The sequence below is a fragment of the Taudactylus pleione genome, unplaced genomic scaffold (assembly GCF_031769625.1).
Source record: "Taudactylus pleione unplaced genomic scaffold, aTauple2 ptg000326l, whole genome shotgun sequence".
NCBI lineage: Eukaryota > Metazoa > Chordata > Amphibia > Anura > Myobatrachidae > Taudactylus > Taudactylus pleione.
This window is the reverse complement of record NW_028284727.1, coordinates 8,847,209-8,863,240: the sequence shown is the minus strand read 5'-3', so window position 1 is coordinate 8,863,240 and position 16,032 is coordinate 8,847,209. Positions and strand designations below refer to the sequence as shown.

Here is a 16,032-nt window from a genome sequence, read left to right as displayed (position 1 = left end):
CAGCCAGCACCCCCTTCTATTTCTTCAGGCAGCCCCCTTTTTGTTTCCTCAGCCATCCCTCTCCTGTCTCTCCAGCCCCACCATCCCACTTCTGTCTCCCCAGTCACCCACCCTCCTGTCTCCCCAGCCATTAGCCAGCCTGTAAAGTGGGGCTACAGTTCCTGGCCCCCTGCATCCAGTCCCTGGTTCCCACCATCCAGCTACCGGCCACCCGCAACCCACAAATACTTACCAACTTCAGCCTGTGGCTCGGCGGCTCCTCATTGCAGCAGCAGCAGAGATGAGGCACACATGACGTCAGGCGAGCCTTGTTCAAAAAAAAAAAAGCTTTATTTATTCTATAAACCTACCAGGCAGCCACTGGCATGCGATGGTGGCTGCCCAGACCTTGACATTTCGAAAGTTCCTAGATGTCAAAATCCAGGCAGCCACCATCGCTTGCCGGTGGCTGCCTGGTACATAGAATAAATAAAGCTTATTTTTTTAACAAGACGTGCGTAACGTCATGATGTCATGTGTGCCTCATCGCTGCTGCTGCACAGAGGAGCCACCGAGCCACCGGGCATACCTGAGACTGCAGTCCTAGTGGCCCTGTCTTGATTATACCCCCTGGCCATGGGTGGCACCCCCAGATGACACCCCCCTTGGCCAGCGCCCCTGGCGAGTACCATCCTAGCCAATGGGTAGATACGCCCCTGTACCCATAAAATGTTAATTTATCTTGAACTCTCAATTATATGCAGTTACTAAATAACTAATTTTCTATTAGTGAATTCAACTTAAATATCTAAATTATATGTAGTCACTGATAAATTCATATAACACACTTTACCAATACATTAATTACACTTAAGTACAATTAATGCTATTAAGCCAATCAATCACTATGGCAACAAACAGAACATAGGATATAATGAAAAACACATACTGTAGGTATATAACCACTGATCACATCAGCCCAAGCCCTGCACCAATTGTTTCCTCCAAAGTCTTAAACCAGAATTGACTTTGGCTTCTTCACCTCTAAAATCAAGGCCATCCATCTGGAAATCTCCTCCTCCCATCACTTCTCTGCTGCCATTATCACACACTCTACCCTCCCTCTAGCCACCTACCTTTTTGCTCTTACTCCCTCCCTATGAAAGACGAAGTCCTGTCCTGTATTTTAGCTTCTCCTCCTTCTACCTGTCCTTTGAATCCCATCCCCTCTGACCTCCTTTGTTACCTCTCCCCCACTGACTGCTACCACCTTGCTCACCTCTTCAATCTATCAGTCTGCAATTGCATCTTTTCTTCATCCTTCAAACTTGCTCTTTTCTCACCCATTCTAATAAAAAAACAACCTTGACACCTCTTCACTCTCTAATACTGCACCATTTCTCTTCTCACTGTTGTCTCCAAATTACTTGAGTGGCTTGTCTACAGCTGTTTCACCTGCTACCTCTCCAATAACCCTATCATTGATCCTCTCCAATCTGGCATCCACTTCCTACACTCCACTGACACTGGCCTAACCAAAGTCTCCAATGATCTCTCAGCCAAATCCTGGGGCCACTTCTCGTTCCTCATCCTTCTGGACCTCTCTGTAGCCTTTGTCACTGTGGATTTCCCTCTCCTACTGTGCACACTTCAGACCATGGGTTTCTCTGACACTGTCCTTTCTTGGTTCACCTCCTACTTCACTGACCACTCCTTCTCTGTCTCTACCTCTGGTTCCACCTCCCCCTTGTACTTGGCCCTCTACTCTTTTCTTTGTACACCTCCTCTCTGGATGTACTCATTGATTCCTTTAGCCTTCAGTATCACCTCTATGCTGACAACACTGAACTCCCACTCCTCATGGATGTCCAAATGCTTTCCCAAACTCAACATGGCCAAAACTGAACTCATTGTCTTTCCTCCATAAAGAGTCCCCTCACCTCCTGACCTCTCTATCAATGTCAACAACAACACTATCTCCTCTGTTCCCCAACTCCACTGCCTGGGTGTCATTCTTGACTCTTCCTTCTCCTTTTTCCCCTACATTTAATCTCTTGCCCTAACCTGTTGGTTCCAGCTCTGCAACATCGCTCGCATCAGAAACTGTCTTTCCCAGGATACCACAAAATTCACTGTCTACTCACCAACCATCTCTTACATCGACTACTGCAACTTTCCTCTCACTGGGCTCCCCTGTTCCCATCTTGATTCTCTCCAATCTGTACTCAGTGCTGCAGCTAGACTTATCTTGCTCTCCCACCACTCCACATCTGCCTCCCCTCTCTGCCAATCCCTTCACTGGCTCCCCTTCCCTTACATAACCCTCAGGCACTGAAAACCCTTCTGTTCATAAAAGCATATCCAACCACCACTTAACCATGTTGGTGACCTCCTGCTGTAGCACCCTCTAATTCTCTCACTCTGGCCCTTAGTTCCCCATACCCTGCTCATTCCTTATGTTTGCAGTTTGTCTCTCCCTTTCCTTTAGACTGTAAGCATCATGAGCAGGGCACTCCTCCTTCCTGTTCTCCTTACCTACTTCTCTTGTCCACCAACTACACTCTACAACTCCTCTTTGGGCTCTCTGCTCCTGGACTCCACTTCTATAACCTAGACCCGTATTAGGCGCAATAGCTACAGGTTTCAGCTTGCTCCCTTTGCATCAGTGACTGTGTTGAAAATTTTAGTACTATTGTGTCTTACCCACTGTATTGTTTTGTACTGTTTTACCCTGTTCTGTCTTGTTTTGCCCTCAGTATGGTGCTGTGGACCACATGTGGCAGCCTATAAATACAATTGAATAATAATAATAACAATAATAATAATAATAATAATAATAATAATAATAATAATAACAACACAGCAGCCCTGCTATCTGAACAAGACCCGTGAAGCTGGGGAAATGAGGAGCACATTGGCAACACTGAAGAAGTAAGGACTGAGACACTAACATGTTGTATCAGTTGATCACAAGCAGCAAGCTTCAGGGAGACATGAACAGGCTTACCTTTCTTAGCCTTTGTTGGCTCTATTTCCTTTTTACTAACTTGAATCTCTACTGTATGGAAAAAATTATTATTGTATGAATGCTATGTTTCATTGTGTATAACTGCTAAGGTAACAATCCTTGAAAAATCTATGCATATCCAGACATCACACCAAGAGGATTTGTTTTTAAAAATTTAACAGTATGTGTTGAACCAAGTAAAATTACTAAAACACATGTAACAAATTATGGTTTAGGACTGTATTTTTTGTCCATGACCATATTTTAAAATACGTTGTATTATATACAAATGTATTCCACTTTTGCTCCAAATAGAGTTGATAAATATATGTAATTTATTTTCAAATCTGCTATACCTATCACAAATTGTAAGGCGGAATTGCTATCTAAGTCATGGTAACATACAATCTAATAAATAAAGATTCATTTCTAAAGGCAGAGCGATTGTTAAACTTGTTGTTTAGGACAAATCTTACCATCATTCTGGCACTATAATGTATTTAAATCTAGTTTACTGAGAGCAAAATGACTTCTCATTCAACCTATTACAGAACTCCTTATCTCACATCCTTCTTCCAGGTACGCAGTTTCTATTACTCATCATTGTTTGGTGAAGTATTTATACTTTCTAGTGAACATTCTGTATAATATCTTACTTCTTCTTATACTCATGTATAGCAAACTCCATATTTACAAATGGCACCTTCCCCCAACCTTGTACTGTCTGATTCAGCCATATCTAGCCAATCCTTTTGATTACCGTGTAGGTGCCCTAAAATGTACATACTCTGTACTCTCATCTCTCACATATCTTTTTCTCTTCTCCCTATCACCTCTCAATGCCTGTGTTAATCCCAATTTTTCCCTGTTTAACTCAATCCACTTTCTATCTATCATTTTAGGTCAACTCTTACCTTTATAACTACCCTCCAATAACCTCTTTGTACTTTCAAAATGTTTTGCTCCCAGCATGTTTCATACTCCACAGCCTACACAGACCTTTAATCTTGTCCTTTTTTATATTCACACATTCTTGTTGCTGCTTATACCATACCTCCCTCAACCCTAGGTCCACACAATTCTCACTATCTATTCATGTTCCTCCTTGCACCTCAAATTTCTCAGCCCATCCAAACTCAATATAATTAATCTATTCCCCTTCACACTTGTTCCTGCACATACTGTATTACTACTGTAAATCTGTATACAACAAACTCAAATTTATGTACAACTAAAGCTTCAACGTCAGACTCATTTCCATTGCTAAAACTTTATTCTCCTCCTTTGAAATTCCATTACCCATAGATTTTTTTCAGGGATTTAATTTTCATGCTATAATGCAGTGGAATAGGCATGTTACTCTGCTCTCTGCTGTCTGCACCTTCTGAGAAATTTCCCCATAAACATCCCTCTCCTTATATTACTTTGAAGTCCATATTATACATTATTTTCTTTCCTTTTCATCAAGATCTTGCTGTCAACTATTGCCAATGAGGTCCAGTCTCCAAATTCGATGATGACTTTTCAGTCTGACTTTCTCACATGCTACTCTCATTGTATGGATCTCAAAATCACCATTTACAACTTAGAATGAAATGTGGCTTACTTAATTTTTAGACTCTCCCAGTATACATGATCTCATTTCCACCATGATGGACACTACCTGAAGTTCATCTACTCCTATCTCTGAATCTCCAACTTGACTTTCCTGGTCTTCAACTACAGCGTTCTCTTCTTCTGGCTTATCTTGCATGCCACACACCTCTGTACCCAAAACAAAGCAACACCTAAATGAACTAAACCAAATTATCAGCATCTTCTCAGTCTCACTTTTACCACTCACAATTTTAGCCTCTGACGAAGCTGTAGGATACAGGGAAACGCGTTAGTCACTCCCTGTACACAGAACAAGGATTTCTCTTAAAAGCACACATTGGATTATCAGGAACAATGTTGAGTTAGCCGTTTGTCCTAACATCTCACCCTCCCAAAGGACACAGAAACAATAGGAACCCCTAAGTGGATTGCACTAAGCTGCAAGTTATTTTGGACACCAAGAGATACCACCTGTGAAAAGGGCTTTGCAACGTATTGGACACCATACACGGCATTCATCTACCTGCAGGTTAGGTTACAAAATCCTTTTTAACTCCAGTGTGTTTTTCAATCCAACCAAATCCCGGGACACGTGTACACCTTATAATTTATTGCTTGGACTTATTGATTATTGGAAGACCCATTTTTTATTATTTTTTATTGTCGGGACATTGTTCACTTTTTTCATTCATTAAATATTTTTTATTCTAATCATGGTTTCTTCAGCATGAAACCCCCCTTTTTTATTATGTATTATGTGAATAAATTCACTATTATATTTACATCTGCCATTGTGTGAGATTGCATATTTGCACCATAATTTTATTGTTGATGTTCACTTCCAATACTATGTAGATTGCGCTACCTTCCACATTGTTCTTTACTCTATATTTATCAGGTGAATTCTGATTTTTATGATAGCTACATTTTTACAGTATTTGAATATTTTCCATTCTCACATCTTTAGGTGAAACAGACAGCACAGTTTTTTCTTTATTTTGTGTTGTCAGCTTTACCACTCCATTTACTTATTATTACACTATCCTGCGCTGAGATTGTAATAACTTTGTACAACACTATACTTAATGCAGCAAAAATTGCAACCACCACACATTGAGCCTGATTTTGAGATACAGTACTCATGATTAAACACCAAAGGAAACAATGTAAGTCCAAAGCAGACTTCCTACATATTTACTCTGCCTTCTTATTATAACCTACTTGAAGTTCTTAATAATCATCTTGTCAGCCAATACCCATCACCTATTTACCACTTTGAAACTTCTCTGCCAATCACACTTTTTCCATCACTCCTAACAAATTTGACACTAACTCAAATTTAAAATCAAGAGCGCTTTAACATTTCAAAGCCACCTACCTCTTCACTTCCCTACTCACCATCAGATATTTCTTTCTCATTACTGAGGAAATAGTATTTGCACTTGGCTCTTCCCTTTAACTTATACCTTTGATACAGTCCCTCTCAATTCCTCACTCCCTCCCTAATGCTTTCTTGCTCTTTGCTCATGTTTTCAACTTGTCCCACTGGAATTTTCCCTACAGTCTTTATACAATCATTCAGTTTTCATACCTTCAAGAAATAATATTTCATTTTGCTTCTTAACTACTTCAGTAGCTTGTGTGCAACTTCATAACACACCTTTTCTCTTTCCACTACCTAATAGACCATTAGAAATTGGTCATTCACCATTTATACTCCACCAAGACTCACCTCAGTAAAGTGACCAGTGACCTACTCCCAACTAATCCAAATAGTCACTTCTCCCTACTTGTCTTTTTAGACCTTTCTGATGCATTCAAAACAGTAAAGTACTCTATTTTCATTCAAATACTTTTCTCTCTAGGCCTTTATGGCACTATCCTCATTGGATTACCTGCCAACTTTCTAAGCACTCCTTCAGTGTCTGTACTTCTGGAAAATTGTATCATCCACTCCCACTATATATTGGGGGACCTGAATGTTCTATTCTTCTCACTATGCTTTTTTACTATTAATACTTCTTTATCAATAATACACTCCATTAGTCTTTGCTAACACATACAATGACATCCAAATATACATATCCTTCTATGACCCCTTTCTGACTAATTTATTCCATATTTTCAATACCATCTCCATTTAGATGTCCCAATGTTATCTAAAGCTCAATGTGTTTGTGGCAGAGTGTCAGACTGCCCCAAATTAGGAAGGAGTTAACAGGGCCAGCAACAGAAATCTTGGGGCTCAGTACACTGATGTTTTTGGTGGCATCACCTACCCACCTGTTGAGTTAGTATGGGCAGAGACAATGTACAGTGACATGACCTATGATGACATGCCTCCATGTTGCAAACAGCAAGGTAAGTCCATGTCTGAGCCACATAGAAGAGCCCAGTCCTGCCCAGGTCAGGCTACAAGAAAGCTGAGCAGTGAGTATTGGTCCTGGTGGTGCCCAAATGGCACCACTATGGGGTGGTGCCCTTGAATGGCTGCTCAGTTGGAACAGGCCTCAAGCTGGCCCTGTAACCAGGCTGGCTTGATTTTTTTTGTCTAGTTATGCAGTGAAGGCTAGAGCAGTGAATCTGTAGCCCCTTTTATGCCCTCTGAACTTCGGGGCTCAGTACGGGTTTACACTTAGGGCCTGATTCAAATCCGCTCGCGAGCGCTATACGCTCGCAAGCGGGTCGATGGTGGCCCAGTGCGCATGCTCATGACAGAGACGGCTCCATCATGTGCATGCGTGAGACCCGGATAGCAACGAGCAAACCGTTGCTCCGGGTCTCATACCAAAGGGGGCATGCTGTCGATGTTGAGTGACAGCACGCCCCCTTTGGTGGGCGGACCAGGGGCGTGCTGTCAGTGATGTCAGTGGGAGTGCTTTTGGCTCTGTTAGAGCCGAAAGCACTCTAGGGCTTATGGCAATGAGACCCTACAACAAGGGTCTCGTCGCAAGCCCGATGATTGTGATGGTCTTGACCATTGCGGCCATCTTCCTGGCCGCTTGGTATAGCTGTGGGTGGTCACCCACAGCTATGTGAGTGGCCAGGAGGCCGCTCTAAAAAAACAGAAGGCCGGCCCTGACTCAGAGCGAGCGCTCTGTCAGAGCATCCGGGTCTGAGTCAGGCCCTAAGTCCCCACTGTCTCTGGTTCTGGGGGTTAACTTCATGAGATTTTGTTTGTGACCTCACCCCTCCCTCACATCTGGTTAATTGAAGGCTTTTTCTTGGCCTTGTAGTTGAATTGTGTTGGTTCAGATATGGAAGAATGATCTATACCTGTGAACCTCTATGTGGTAATCTGTAATCATGCTACAGTATGTTATTTTGCTTCTATGTTGTGATATTATTATGCTGATGCTACCATGCTATGATGTTACTACTGTATCTTGAAATACTGCTAAGCTGATGCTGTAACACTGCCTTGTTACTGCTGAAAAACTGTTGTGCCTTTCTGAATACTTAATAAGGTGAAACAGTGTTCATTTATGAAAGTGTCTAGACTCCACTTGTAACTGTTTTGCAACACTGTCCAATACTGAGATAATTTTTCCTCCTCCCAGTTCTCTTTCCCCCTCTGGTCTCCCTCACTGCTATCAAGATTGTTTTAACCTAAGTCTCCCATCTTGATGGTTTGGTGTCACACAACTCCAACTTCAGCTTTACTACATCCATCCAATACCTCATGCTGTTGCGATGCCACTTTCTATACTATGAGCCACTGTCAAAATGCACACCTTTCTCACTAAGGACATTAGCTACCACTGCATACTCATTCTGTCTGTCTTTCCATGTCATCCATCAACCCATGCTACATCCTAAATGCCACAGTAAAACTGATCTTCCTCTCTTGCTTTTCTATTTTTCACTGCACCACTATGAAAATCCCAAAAATAGCTCCCCATACCATCTTCAATCTAATTTAAGATACTCCCTGTCACCTTCAGTGTCCTATTCATCACCTCTCTCTGCATCTGACTTGTGCTACTCTTATTTTATAATTACTACTTGTCACTTGCAGTTCAAATTACTTCTCCTGCCTTATTCCACATTCATAACAACTCTGTTTGCCACTTGACCAAACTTTTCCCCAACCTTTAAACTTTTAACTGCTCTCTCATAATCCACCTCCTCACTATAGTTTATCCTACACCCACTTGATGCTACTCCTTATGGGTACTATCAAATACTGCCTCTCTATCTAGTGTGCTCATTTGCATTATCATTGCCCTCTCCATCTACTCTGTAAATTCTAATCAGCAGGCTCACTGTATTCTGTGTCTCATCTCTGATAATTTTCAGTCTACCTTGTATGTACTTGTTCTGTTTTTCTGTATGAGTAGATTTGCATGAAATTTTCTAGTGATCCAGAGTTTTGTGACCATAATGAAATCATCAGAAGGTTCACAGTAGTACACGATCAATATGTTGATCTTGTAAGAGACAGTAACCAGTCCACTCATAATATTAAACTAAAGAAGACAGGCAGTGCAATCATGTAAGGAGAGTAATTTAGGTAGACATTGAGCAGCGGTTGGATTTATAGAATAATGAGCAAATCACCAAACAACAAGATCATAACTATTTAGTTATCTAGTGAAAATATTACAGGGCATTGAGGTACGAAATATGAAACAAAGTTCTTACATGCAACTTGCTATTCATTTTAGTTTTATTATTATTATGATTATTACTATTATTTAATAATGAATTTATTTATTTATTTATTTACAGCATCAGCATATATTTCCCTAACTGTGAATTATAAGGGTAAGATACATTCCTAAGGATAACATACCTCTTAATTTTGTGATAATTCAGACAATGTTTTTTAAATCCCATGGTTTGAATGCCCTGTCACATATAAAATATTTCGTATTGGCATTTGGAGTCCCACCTAAAGTAATGGCTGGCACCCGAAATACTTTCAAGACAATGGATCTACAAAAATCAAGTTGTTTTGAATTTTAAAATGGATTTGCACACATAAACTAAGAATGCCTCATAAAATGCAAAACCACCAATCCTTATAGTTTGTCAGAATGTCATCTCACTTAACACAATCTTGTTTTTTCACTTGGGTGGAAAATTAAACACATCACTCTGGTTGGCCCTCATTCTGTATGGAATGCCCTTAAAACCCAGCTACATAATTTACTATATTTTGCTCCACTACAATTTCAACCATTCAATGCTATCACTGTAAAACAATTGCAAATGCACAAAAATGAGAACTTGCTGTACCCCCAAAAATCAGAAAAACAGTATTTTTCCTTCTGCAATTTTCAACATTTATAAATGACACTTATTGTGTTACAATTTTTTAAAATGTTTGTAATTTAATATTGTTTACCACTTTATTTGTTAATTTTCATTGTGCAGCATATGTAATTCATAATTCATAATTCAGCATTGATGTATTTAATCTAGAACTAAAACATTAGTGGCAATGCATACATTTCTTAGTACTATAAAAGAGAATTTCTGGCATAATATCACATCAGTAAGCTGTAATAAATACCTTGTAAAACCATAATGCAAATCACTGCATCCATTTGATTTTGAAACAAATTGGCCAATTTAGTACTAATGAAACTCCTGGTACCTGTGGTACATAAACCTACCATTCTTATATGCTGACCTTTCTTTGCTTCAGCTTTTTCATGTTTTTTTATTGGTATCAATGGACAAAGAAGTAAATTATGTTTTAGTGGTATATTGTGTTTTGACAACTGAAAAATATTTATCAGTAATCTGTATAAATGTTAATGTAGCATGCAAGGTTTTACAGTATTCTCTCACTTCAGTTTCACCTCAGACTGAGACATAATGCATATTTATGAATTGAGCTGTGAGATTTTTACAAATACTTTTCTACTGTAGCATGTAACAACAGTATCATAAAAATCTCAACTAAAAACTCTACATGTGTTTTCTTTAAAGTCCCCTAGTGAGTGTAGCAGCTGCTAAACAATTTAGCTCAGAAATAATAGTGCTTTCATAACATCTGCTTCTATTAATGAACAGTAACTTCATAATATATAATTTATTTTAGTGTTGGAGATGTCACAACAAATTTATAAAGTCGCCTTTCTTTTGTTCTGTTCATCCTTTTTTAGTTTTTTTTTTACTGGTGTATCTGAGAAATAAATCATATCCATTACATCTACTGACGGGATTGGTATGAAATCCCGCCAGACATCGCCCAGCAGATGTAATATCGACGCTGGAAGTTCGACAGGACTAAGTATCTAATCTATCCCTAACCTTTTTCCCCCTAACCCTTCTTTAGAGGTGCCTAAACCTAAACTCCACCCCCCAAGTGCCTAACCCTAACCTCCCCCCGGGGGTGCCTAAACCTAACCCCCCCTCCCCTCCCAGAACCCTAAACTTAACCCTCCCAGGGGGTGCCTAAACCTAACCCCCCTTCCCCTATCCTAACACTAACCCTCCTCAGGTTGTGCCTAACCCTAAGTCCCCACCAGGGGCCCTTAACCTAACCCTCCCATCCCATGGCTGTACACTGTCGCCGCCAAGGCTTACTTTCGTTCAGTATGCCAGGCGTCGGTCTCGCAGCATAGGGCTATTGACAGGTATCGGGATTTTGATGCCTATCATTAGTACCTTCCCAGGTTATGACAGTCGGGAAGCTGGAGGTCGGCATTTCGACCGTTGGCTTCCTGACTGCATACCCTACTGGGACATACAGTAGATAATAATAAATAAACATACTGTGCACAACTGCTAATATAATGGTAATAATTTAAGTATGGTGCAGTCATTTAGAATCCACAATATTTCAGAACTGTGGACATTGGAAATTAGAATCTTTCAGTTCTACCTTTCTTTTCTACTTCTAGTTCCTTTTTGTCTTTTCTTTCTTGTTTCTCTGAAGAAAAAAAGAAAAAAGAAATGTATTATATATTAATAGTGTGTCATATTGCATAAAATACTTTCAATAATGTATTGTTCAGTTTATTTAAACTTTTCTTACTGTGACAATGTGTACTGTGCAGTATATTTTTAAATAGAGGGTTATTGTGACCAGTGGCGAAACTCCCAAAGGCAATGGAAGCCTTAGCTTTTGGGCACCAGCTGTCAAGAAAACACAGATAAATCCTTCTATGCCCATTGCCTGCACCCTGCTGATCACTGCAGCAGCATAGGCAGCAGTTAAAGGTGAATCTTTCTGTGGGATTCAGGGAGCCACTGTCCCTCACCGATGGCTGCCTGCTTTTTTTATTTTTTATTGCGTCACAGCATGCATTATGACATGAGAGAGGAGCCATGGCCTGAAGTAGAGCAGCCGCCCAGAAGACATTGAAGAAAGTGTCTATTTGGCTGCAGTCGGAGGGATGCCAGAGCTGCAGCTGGATATACAGAAGGGGGCTGACTGGAGACTGGAGGCTGGATATATAGAAGTGGGCTAACTGGAGAGATACTGGGGGTGGTGGAGAAACACTGGGAGACTGTAGCAAACCGGAGCCACCAGGGGGGCACCACCATCTATTTTGCCAGGCACCTGGTATGAACTTACGCCCCTGAATATGACTAGCTAAACTGTGTGATATGGTCCATGGCTCTATATTTATTAATTGAAGTATACAGGCAACTATTTTTATTTTCTTAATTTGCTGAATCATTTGTACATGAAAAAATAACAGTAATTAAAACCATCTTGCTTTGAAATACATGACTTAGATTTACTTTACCTGAACATAGTTGCTAAAATGCCAACCTTTTGAAATGTACAGTAATAAAGTCAATAAAAGGGGGAATGAAATTAGATATTTTTTTTTATCCTATAGTACTACTATACATAAGGAAAAAGTATTATTCATACTTAATGACAAAATTCTACAACTAATCTCAGGCTGGAGCATATGTGTAATGAAGTGCATTAAAGCCATTTAATTTGCACAAAATTTGAAAGCAATGTTGGAACAATTATTTCAAGAAGAATTGTTTTTGTATTACCATGTTAGAAGCAAAACATAGTTGTGATCAGGGGCAGAACTATGGGAGACAATGGAGGCACCTGCCGCTGGGCTCCAGCTTTGAAGGAGCACCTCATCCATTGTCCACAACATAATAACCCCATTTTGGGCTGTATCTATGTACTCGAATTGTACCGTCATGGCCACCCAATATATGGCACCTCTTCTCAGCACCTGAGAAGCCACCATACACTAGTGGAGAGCTCCATGTCAGACCATCAGCTGCTACCTTCGTCTATCTATAGCCTGTCTGTATGCAAATTGCTACATTACACTGTCAGCAGCTGTGACGGGGGGGCACAAATTATAACTTGCCTCCGGGCGTCTGGGATAAACTTACACCACTGGCTGTGATGCAAAACTGTTGGAAGCTACATGTTATATGTTGAGGGCATAAAGATGCATAGGCAGGCTTTATAATACAGGGAAGATGTATCAAGCCTAAGAGAGAGATAAGTGGAATGAGATAAAGTACCAATCAATTAGCTCCTGTCATTTTTCAAACACAGGGGGAGATGTATGAAGCATCAAAGTGGTATCAGCGCACGTTATGTGCTCTGATACCGCTTCTCCACGATTTATGACCAGGGGGTTTGGTGGTAAATGACAGGGGCAATGAATGAACGGTCAGTTTGCCTGACTGTTCCACCCTCTGCAGCTGTCACTATTGACAGCTACAGCCTGGCGATGTCCTATCCCCAAAGCAGGGACAGCACTAGCTCCAGGGCTGCATGGGACAGCGCTGGCTTCAGGGCTGCATGCGATACTTGCAAGACACAGTGCATCAGACACTCCCCCGCTCCTGTTGATGAGATGTTCATACATCTCATCATTAGTGCTTCCTGCTTCGCCTTGGTAAAGAGGCAAAGCAGGAAGCTATATAGCAGCACTTAACGTGCCGCTATAATACATCTCACCCCTGCCTGTAAAATGACAGTTAGGAGCTGATTGCTACTTTATCTCTCTCCACTTTATCTCTCTTCAAGGCTTGATACATCTCCCCCTTAGGCTCTAAGATTGTGCATTAGTTTGTGCATATGGTCTAAATATATCATATTCATACTAGAGGTGTGTAAAAAACTTGGCTTCTCCTAATAATTAAAAGCTTGAATAGAAATTTTGAACTAATAAAAAGGAAAAAAAGATAGTTATTTATATTTATTTCTAATAGATTTATTTCTTTGATTTTGCTTTCACCTTTTCATGTTTCCTCAATGTGGCCGCAATAAAAGTAGTTTTGAATTTGTTAGTGGTGGAGTTTTTATAAAGGATATTGTGTGTAGTAGTTTTGTTCACACAACAATGACACTGTACTTTATACTTTATCATTAATTCTACTTGTTTGGACAGTATAATTGATATATAATCTCAGCACTGCAGCCAGAAACCCACATATAATAATTGTCAGACTATGATTGAGTGTAAAAAAAGAATGTTTTGTTATAAAAGAATGTTCTATATAAAACACAGAGGACATATACTCAGAATTTAAGCCCTAAACAGATATAAAAATATTCAAAACACCAGATATATTATGATAGGTGGCAGACTAATAGGCACATTATGCTAAGCCAATACTATTTAAAACGTATATGTCACAACGTTTCAAGGTGCGTAACCTTGTCCTCAGGTTGGATATACAGATATATCTGTATATCTCCCCTGAGGATTAGGTTACGCACCTCAAAACATTGTGACCATAAAACTTATAGGCTTCAAAAGACCTGTAGTGCCGTGCAGTGCTCTAACCCTTGGTGGGTGAACACATCAACAAGTGTCTCAATTTTTTAGCAAAGGCACAGAGGCAACGAGAAGTCGACACTGAGTGCAACAGTACTATATATATATATATATATATATATATATATATATATATATATATATATAGTAGTAATGGAACAGGCTCCCGCAGGTGCCAGCAACTACAGTCACTTTGCATGCGACTGAAAATCATCCCCTTATATTATAATGATTCATTAATTTCACTATATGTTCTCATATTTCATAGAACAAAAAGTTAATACAGTCATAAAATAGTGTAATAAAGTGTCATTTTAGCCTTTGTTAAAGTGCTAAAGTACTGTAGGACATGTTTGTGTTATTCATCAAAATTCAAAATTTTGTGGAAAGAATCAACCCAGCCATAGGCAGTTGTAACATTTTGGAGACATTGCCCATGTATATAGTCTATATTTAACCATGTTGTTAAATACATAAATGTATAACCATTAGGCTGAGTAGGCCCTAGACATAAGGCAAACTAAGAAAAGGTTTGGGGCAGGCATGGCTGGGACACCTGCTGCTGGCTGGGCAGGGACTCTGGCAGCTGTTACTACCATTGTGCAGCATCTATGATTGAAGCACAGCTGAAACTTCAGATCGGTCTCATCAGCAGCAAACAGTGAGCGGGCAGCAGTGGAACAGCCAGTGGTGGTTTGTGGGGGTGGGGCACAAGGTTGGAGGCTAGTGGAAAGCACCAGGCCAGCTCTGGGGTGGCATGCACTGGGATGTTGCCTGCCAGCCTATGCCAGGGAAAGTGGGTCCGCTGCCCCATGGCTTGCTGTACCTCAAGTTGGGTGGCTCTGCAGGCTGTGCTGAAGTAAATTAAGTCTGTAACTGGGAGAGGGCCGGTGTGCTGTGGTGCTTACTGCTGGGAGAGGGGTGCTGGGTGAGGGTGAGAGCTGACAATGTGCTGTGCTGGGAGAGGGGGGTGCTGTGCTGGATGAGGGGTGGGAGTGCTGGGTGAGTGGGGGATGCTGTGCAGGGACAGGGTTGCTGTTTTAGGTGAGGGGTGCTGCTGTGCTGGGTGAGGGCTGGTTTGCTGGCTAATGGATACTGTACTGGGAGAGGGGTAATGGGTGCTGTAATCTCTGCTGTGTTGGGAGAGGGGTGCTAGGCTGGGGGAGTGTCAGGGTGTTGGGTGAGGGGGGGTGCTGTGCTGGTATAGGGGTGCTTGGCCAGGTGAGGGGTGTTGACAGCATGCTGTGAGAGGGGGGCATGCTGTGCTGGGTGAAGGCCGGGGTGATGGGTGCTATGATCTGTGCTGTGCTGGGAGAGGGGTGCTGTGCTGTGATTTGTGCTGGGAAAGGGGTGCTGTGCTGGAAGAGGTGTAAGGGTGCTATGAGATGGGTGATGGGTTCTGTGATCTGTGCTGTGCTGGGAGAGGGCTGCTGGGTGCAGTGATCTGTGCTAGGAGAGGGGTGATGGGAGCACAGCACAATGGGAGTAGGTTCCACAGCACAGAAAGACCATGCTCCTTCTGTGGGGCCACATCTGTTTTCAGGATCCCAATTGGGGGACACCACCCAAAATCTTGCCTAGAGCAGTAATTTGGCTAGGGCCGATTAACAAAATACATAATTACATAAGGTTTAATAATGTACTACCTCCTACTACACCCTGTTGTATTACTGTTATTGGAAAAGATGGTATAAATGTTATTCTTTTACCCCGATT

General features: G+C 41.1%; 1 protein-coding gene across 1 annotated transcript in view; it reads right to left on the bottom strand.

Annotated features, from left to right (window-relative positions):
- The window catches only part of LOC148509478 (uncharacterized), a 621,587-nt gene that overhangs the window by 63,980 nt on the left and 541,575 nt on the right, over positions 1-16,032 (bottom strand). Inside the window, exons 66-67 of the mRNA XM_088443077.1 lie at positions 11,421-11,468; positions 2,987-3,037 (exon numbers count right to left, since the gene is read on the bottom strand). Coding sequence (XP_088299203.1) covers positions 2,987-3,037; positions 11,421-11,468 — 99 coding nt within the window. The remainder of the gene's footprint in view (positions 1-2,986; positions 3,038-11,420; positions 11,469-16,032) is intronic.